This window comes from Ipomoea nil, unplaced genomic scaffold (genome assembly GCF_001879475.1).
Source record: "Ipomoea nil cultivar Tokyo-kokei standard unplaced genomic scaffold, Asagao_1.1 scaffold2054, whole genome shotgun sequence".
NCBI lineage: Eukaryota > Viridiplantae > Streptophyta > Magnoliopsida > Solanales > Convolvulaceae > Ipomoea > Ipomoea nil.
The window spans coordinates 84,389-92,459 of record NW_017618482.1 but is presented as its reverse complement, the minus strand read 5'-3'; the positions used below and the strand labels follow the sequence as shown (position 1 = coordinate 92,459).

Below are 8,071 nucleotides of genomic sequence, written 5' to 3'. Positions count from 1 at the left end.
TAGGGAATCACATGTCCGTTACGGGAGGGGCTATATGTGCACCGTTTTGATAATTGAGGGGCAACATTTACACCACTCATAATTCAGGGGTGACATTGATAATTGTCATATTATAGAGGGGCATTTTTTACAATTTTCCCTAAATAATATTATGTGATTTAAAAAAAAAAATTACTATTTATAATATTATTATAAATTTTTTATATTTTAAACAAAATAATTAATTATATAAAATGTTTAATTATACAATTCAATATCATTTTCCAGAAAATCAACTAAACACACAAAGACAGTTTTCTGTTATGCAGTCAAACATGAGAAAGGAAAATGTTTTTCGAAAAATGACTCATTTTCCAGAACTCATTTTTCTGCTTTCCAAACGGACCTAAATTAGAGTAATAGGGAATGTCCACTAACTAAAAAGCCTAGAAATATTTGTACCAACAAAGAATATACCTAACTAAAAACCCTCAAAGCTCAATCAACATAATCTGAACTTAAGACTTAACTCAAGGTCAAGTAGAAATGAACATTGAATTGGCACTAACCAAATTCAAGTCAAAACAGATCATTTTGGCCTGATCTCATTTGACCATGTTGTTCCTGGTACAAGATGGATGCACTATACAGAAAATCGGATGATTTGGCAAGTTTGCGATTTTGCGCACGACACCTGAACACAATTTCCAACATTGGATCATGTCAATCCTCAAGAACATATCTATTCCTCCTTGCACCAAATGCAATCCGCTGTGTAATATCACAAAACATGCAGGTTAATGAAACAATGGTTTCATGAAGAAAAGCATATGCCGCTAGAAGAAGGGTGTTAAAGAGTTCTACATTGAAAATATAAGAGAGAACATATGGGTTTATAAAGTTATGGATTAGACTAGCTAATTGATTGGATTCAATCTTTGTGTGGTTTGACTCATGTGCATTATAGCCTAACATGATATCATGTTGGGTGCAGGCTTTTAGTGAACCAACTTTGTATTCACCCGGTTGACTAGATGTTGGATTCAGTCTGGTCCAATCTTAGATTATAACAAACGCAAATGAAAATGCATGCTTTTAGTGAACCAACTGCAATTCGTGGTATGATATCACAAAATATGCAGATAAATGAGCAATTTTTCATGTAGAAAAGCATAAGCTGCTGGAAAAAAGAGCAAAAGAAAACACGGGTAGGTTTCTGGCCTACTTAACTGAGAATATCTGGGAATATGCTTTCAATCCGGTGAGGAAACGAATGTAAGTAGGTTTCGTTGATCCACTGGTGGGGATAGACCTAATGTTCGGGACAAGATACTCAGCAACCTGTAATGAGAAAGAAAATTATAAAATGCACCATCACAAAGTAGCAGAAAACGGGGAGAGGAGAAATGGGAAAAATGCTAATGGTGTTAGTAGCAGATACAACTCCAATGGTATAACGTTTGCGAAATATGGCATGAATGTTCAAGCTAAGGGTACTTCAAAATAAAGCAATATCTTTGGTCATTGTACTAATAAAGAAAATTCTAATGAGTTCTACCACAGGATGATAAAGATTGGCCACTCTCAACGAATGAGAACAAAATCTTACCACATCTGGCGGTTCTGCCAAAATGTTTATGAAAAATTTGGCCTGCATTAACAAATAGCTGTTTAACAACGGGCCTCGAAAAGCAAAGAACAGAAGATGGTCTGATCACGTTTTAGTATACAAACCTGCTTTGTGTTAGCACCAGACATGAGAAGATCGGTCGTGACCATTCCAGGCTGCCCAGAGAGTGATTGAGCAAATGAATGTCAAGAAAAAGATAGCATAGCTAAAGGTTATGAGTCAAATGGTTCCACTGAAGCATTTAAAGGAAACAATTGATTTAATGTCATTTTTGCACAATGGAATCTCCCTATCTTCGTGATAATCTTCTGAGAATTTTACAATCATTTGTTAAAAGGTATAATTATCGTAAGCTACAACGTTCGTTATAAATAAGTAGGTAAATACAGCAACACATACCGAGAGGTTGTGCACTACAACAGTTTTTACATCTTGCATCTCCAATTCTGCCTGTAGAGCAAGAAAGAATTTTCATGAGTTAACAAAACTCTTATCTATATTTCTAAAAAAAAAACCAACGGATGGGTGACTTCTTCTCCCATGCTCATTTATGTTTGTTCCTGACCGCCTCTATCTAATTCTAACCACGGGCAGATAACTGGAGTGTCCACAAAGTAGACCGAACAAGCTCTAATACTGGGCCAATGTTACTCAATTGGGTTGTAGTGCACATGGACAAAACCACACTAAAAGACTGAATCCAATCAATTAGCTAGTCTAACTCATGGCCTTATAAACTCATAGGGACTCTTAACAAAATACAATGGGGAGTTCAAAGTCCCCAGGTCCCAATGATATTCCTTGTACTTGTTTCATGTCTGGCCTGAAAGAGGAAAGGAGAAGACATGCCACTATACTTATCTAGCCTCCACCGAAAGTGAGTTAGGGCAACAAACAATGAATTCAGCGCAAATGCATTAATCAACTGAAGTTATGCATCCAAGAGAAGCTGTACGTGTTTGAACTTACAGGTATTCATACTGAATATATCAAATTTCATGATATGGTTTCGGGAAATATAAAATTAATTTGGGATTTAGTCTTTAGTAGAAAATAGGAAGTACCACAAGAGAAACATATCTGATTATGGATATCATTCTTCCTCGTATGTTGTGAAAATTTTGGACTATTGACAGCAAGCATAATGTAAGTACAAACAACAAATATTTATTAAAAAAAAAAAACAAAGACAAGGACTTGACATGCCTGCAATGATTTTGTTAGGTGCACCACACTTCGCTTAGTTGCACCATAAGCTGCAAATCTGGGAAAAGTAAACAAAATAAATTTGTTTAGAGTCCACGATAACATAAGCGACAATATATGAGTTTATAAGGTTATGGGTTAAACTAGTTAATTGGCTAGATTCAATCTTTTAGTGTGGTTTGGCCCATGTGCATTATAGCCTACTTGCGTATTCAGCCAAAATAGCAAATTTTCTTATGTCAATGTTGCAAAATAGTAGTGGAGATTGAGATCAAAACTAAAAGAAGTGAAAGGAATGGTTGGGCAGACGAGCAGCAGCTCCTATCTACCAAGGAATGGATTCAATGATAAACTGAAACTTATTTATCATCAGACTAGTAAGTAATAAAACTTGATCGAATCTGTAATCTGTAATATCATAATGTCATGACGGTCAATTATGGCTGCCACCTCCTATCTACATCAGACTAAAAAGAGACTTTCATCTAATATTAGGCCAAGGTTACTCGAGCTATAATGCACATAGGCCAAATCACACTAAGAAATTAAATCCAATCAATTAGCTAGTCTAACTAATGGCCTTATAAACCCATACATTCTCTCTTATATTTTCAATGTGGGACTCTTAACAGCCATCAAGATACAAGCAACATCAGACTATAAAAGTTGTGTCGCCTGAATAATAGTGATCTTAACTGAAAAGAAATGCAACATTTGCATCAAACAAAATTTCTAATGATAGTAAATATGATAGGCGCAGTATTCCTGATATGTTCCACGGTATATTCTTGACAGTATACTAATTTGGATGGAATTTAAAGATAAAGAAGGATACTTGGGGGTTGGCCTTCCATCGGAACCGGCTCCATCAATATTAAATACATGACCTCCTCGAGGCTGACTAAGCATCATATTTATAGCCTAAAATAACTAGGCGTTAGAAATAAAAACTACCATTCAATTCCGAATGATTCCAAAACCCGTAGATTTCTTTACCTCTCGACAACATATCATCAAACCAAGAGTATTTGTGGTGACAACTTCACTGCAAACAAATTTCAGCTACAGCAGAATATCAAAAGGAGGTATTACCAAAAATAGCTGTAAAAGTTTACATTAAGTCTTCATCAGAAGCTTCAACTAGTGGCTTGTAGCTATATGCATTTGATCCAGCATTATTAATCTGCACCGTTTTCAAGGCATTGAAAGAAGCAACATCAGAAAATTGCGGGTTCATAGTCTCACAATAGATAAAGCTGAAACGAGAGTTAATAAACAAGAAAAACAAATAAAAAGGAACACGATTATGTTTGGTAAATAAATGCATACACCTAGTAGCTTGATTTTGAATGATTGCTAAGGCTTAGGCTTGCAGTTTCAAACTTCATATGAATGAAAATCCAAATTTACCTAATATGTGATTTTACTAATTGGAGAAATTCTCCATTTTATTTTTTTTTTTTTTGGAAAAATGGAAAACAAGAAATGAAAACCCCAAAAAAGCATGTGTTTACTTGTACATTTATCCATGTTAAGAGTCCCACATTGATAAAATACGAGAGAACATATGGGTTTATGTTTGGAGGATATATGATTATATATAGGTACTATCACAATTTAAAAAATGCACCAAACTATTAAAATAATAACTCTAGTGGCAGATTCATATTATGTAGAATTAATTTTAAAGATGTAAGAATAGAAAAGATATATCTCTATAATAAGTAAAAGGTCAAGAACAAGTACCCATATATCTATGTATTTAAGGTTTTGCTTTGCAAATGCAACTAAACTTTTTACATCCTCACTATCTCGAACATCACACTTAGTGCCCTGCCAAGAGAAAAAGATCACATTAGATGAGTATGGTAATCTTCTTCACATAGTAGATACAGATCATTATCCATTATCCATTACTTATGCGATGAATCTGGCATAAAGCACGAACTGGATATAATGTTGAACAAGTGAATGCAACTTAGCCAAAATGTAAAATAACTATGATTATTTTTTTTGGTCAGACCATAAGGTGTCCTAAGCATGCCCTAACTGTATGAGGCACATTTAAGTCCGTACCATACTCAGACTAATCCCCGTTCGCACCGGGTCGGCCCAATTAAGGGGCAAAGTGCTGGTAAGATTAGTTTTTCCATACGAGAGGGGGTTTGAATCCCGATTGACCTCTCTTAAGAGACAAGAGTGCACGGCCACTCACGCTAACCAAGCTGGTTAATAACTATGATTATTTCATAGTAATGACTTAATGTTGCATGTGATAACAGGAAATTAAAAAAAAAAAAAAAAAAAAAAAAAAAAAAAAAAAAAAATTGTTAGGGAAAAGGGGTGAATAAAAAACAAAATGGTTGTGATGGAGGTACCCACACATGCTGCTTCCCTGTTTCATTCCTTAAGCTTTCAAGGGCAGAGTCCACTCTATCAGCTGTTCTTGAAAAATCAAAGTTTTAAAATGAGTCAAAACACACGTAATTAGATTGTAAAGCAAGTTAAAAACCAATATTGCAAAATTCATTCTTCTCTTTAATTTTAGTTCTAGGATTTCACTGGGGATATAAAGTTCACCAATTAACCAAAGGAGGAGCACTTAATTAAAAAAAGAATAAATAAGAACTGTAATATCCTAGTAGTTTAAGGAGATATGTATTTTTGGTTCAAACTACTATGTAGTGTGATGGCACCTTTGTTGCCATTCCAAATGGGGCATTATTGATTCTTTGGGCTAAAAAAGATTGAGAAAGTATAAAATATATATTACCTTGTAAAGAATAATGAGTGTTTCAACCAAAAAAAAAAAAAAAAGGAGATATGTATGTGTCATTAACAGTCATTTTGGTATGTAATCACTGAAATTTGAGTGTGAAAAGAACCAAACTGAAGCATTATTACTGCATAAAATACGAGTCTTGCCTGATCTAGAGCAAATAAGGACATTATCACCCGCCTTCAGAAATTCTTTAGCAAGTGCATATCCAATTCCTGATATGAAAAAATACTATTTAATAAATAACCACACACACAATAGAGATAGAAAAATAAGTGCAAGTGAATGTGAAACAAAGTAGATATTGACTTACACTGGATAAAATTCAATGAGTCTTATAATTTCCCAAAATGCACAAAACCCATTCAAGGTACACTACATTATGAGTGTATCCCTACTCATGTAATAAACACCCCCTATCTCAATTCCACCAAATGTTATACCATGAACCAGAGTCCACCTTGTATTATGGACCTTAGTCCAAAAATTATGTTTCTACAATTTATATTATTATGTGCAATTAATAAATTATATGTCTGCACATAATTGCCCCTGTTTGGTAAAATAGTTAGCATGTCAGCTAATTTTGGCTTTATTTAACCACTATTAGCTATTTGACTTGGTTAAACAATCAATAGGAGTGTTTGATTAATCAGTTTTTTGTAAGAATTTATTGCTCCAAAATGCTTAAAATTCAAAAAGCTACCCTCGATAAACTTTTTGAAAAAGTAATTTTGCATGTAATCACTATCAAACTAATGGCTAATCTACCAAACACTTTTTTCTACAATTTAATGTTATCAACTAGTTAAACCCACTAACACAATCCGCTAACAACCATTTATCAAACACCCCCAATATGTAATTTGAATGTTTTACACACACATAATTTATTAACTTAAGCCACATGTTAAACTCAAATACATAATATGAATGGCATTTTAGACCAGGTCCTCAGGATCATGGTCCATGGTATAAGTAAAAGAAAAAAGCTGCAAAGCTACCAAGACCAGAGCGTAGGGAAGAAAACATAACGGGAGACGAGGCAAACCTTTGGAACCGCCAGTGATCAAAACGTTGTAGGGAGGAAGCATTGGGTCTGTCTTCTTGTTATCTGAAGAAAAAGAAGAGGAGAAGGCAGCCTGGGTAACCTTAGAGTTTCCCAACTTGAATCTGTGCCCAGCAGTAGTAGAAGGCGAAGCCATGGGCGTGCAGAACTGGAGAGGGTTGAAGTTGAAGACTGGGTTGCAGAGTTGGGGTTTCGAAGAGCGGAATTCAAGAAGCGAGGCAGTGGGTATCAGTGTGATTGCTGCCATTGCGAAGACTGGAAGTGGTGGAAGAGAAGAACAGGATGATGAGAGAGAAAGAAAGAAATGGTGGTCGGAGATAGACACGAGCCGTTGGATGAGTTAGGTTGCATAAAATGACACTTTTGCCCATTCTACGTTCCATTCAAAATAATCACTTGTGATATTTATGAGTTATAATTTCACTCCATCTTTCTTTTTAAAAAAATCATAAATCATATGGGGTCGTTTACCAACTTGGAAAAATGAAAAATTTTTCAAAAATAGAGAAATTGAGAAGTGGAAAAAATAAAAATTAAAGAAATTGTTTACTAAGTTTCTTCTTCCAAATGCTTACTCCTTCTCCATTTCTCCACTTCATGTACATTTTTGGAGAGAGCAAATTTAGACTTCTCGAAATGAAAGGATTGGAAAAACATGCATGAATAGTACCTTTAGCCCATTTAGCCCATAGGTCGCTGGTTCAAATCTTGATGAGTGCGCATGCGCTTTAGTAATACTTGCCTTTGCTTCAGTTTTATTATTATTATTTTTAGTTTATTATTATCTTTTATTATTATTATTATTTTCAGTTTATTATTATCTTTTATTATTATTATCTTTTTTCATTTTTCCTTTTCCTCATCCTTAAATGCTATATGGGATCATTGTATTTAATAAAATAAGAAAATTAGAAAAATGAAGAACTAGAGGAATAGGGAATATAAATTGAAAAATTGGAGAAATGAAAAACTGGAAGAATGGAGAAGGAAAACTAGAGAAATGGAGAAATGGAGAAATGGAAAATTGGGAATGGAAAAACAGAGAAACGAAGTAAACGACCCCATGATCTCTTGTTTTGGTGGCAATTTTAAAATTAGTTTCAAATTATTATTTTTGTAATTTAATAATTATTTATTTTTGAATATTTTTAGTTTTTCTCATGAATTTTCTTATTTTTAATAAAGTATTTTTGTCTTTTCATTTTTTTTTTTTTTGAAAAAAGGTACAAATAGGTCATTGAACTATTCGGAGGATAGCAATTAAGACACCGAACTCAACTAAGCTTCAAATTCATTCATGAACCCGAGAAAAAAAAACAATTAGCATTTTTAGCAGGTTAACAACCGGTGTGCGCTGAATGATATGCAATGTGAATATTTTATTTTATATTTATTATTATTATTATCC

The 8,071-nt window shown here is 34.0% G+C and overlaps 1 protein-coding gene across 1 annotated transcript; it reads right to left on the bottom strand.

Moving 5' to 3' along the window:
- Positions 1–390: 390 nt before the first annotated feature.
- On the bottom strand, positions 391–7,022 carry LOC109148373 (chlorophyll(ide) b reductase NOL, chloroplastic). Its single transcript, XM_019296179.1, has 13 exons — positions 6,646–7,022; positions 5,741–5,809; positions 5,194–5,255; positions 4,562–4,648; positions 3,931–3,998; positions 3,812–3,860; positions 3,651–3,736; positions 2,816–2,873; positions 2,009–2,059; positions 1,714–1,764; positions 1,589–1,630; positions 1,210–1,320; positions 391–750 (listed from the first exon to the last, which is right to left on the bottom strand). The coding sequence occupies exons 1-13, from the start codon at positions 6,908–6,910 to the stop codon at positions 703–705; spliced, it is 1,047 nt and encodes a 348-aa protein (XP_019151724.1). The 5' UTR covers positions 6,911–7,022; the 3' UTR covers positions 391–702.
- Between the last annotated feature and the right edge of the window lie 1,049 nt (positions 7,023–8,071).

Coding starts and splice junctions, on each gene's coding strand:
- LOC109148373 (XM_019296179.1), bottom strand. CDS start 6,910: ATGGCAGCAATCACACTGATACCCACTGCCTCGCTTCTTGAATTCCGC. Junction 3,999..4,561: donor TTAAATACATAGATATATGG/GTACTTGTTCTT, acceptor AAAACGGTGCAG/ATTAATAATGCTGGATCAAA. Junction 2,060..2,815: donor ACCTAACAAAATCATTGCAG/GCATGTCAAGTC, acceptor CTTGCTCTACAG/GCAGAATTGGAGATGCAAGA.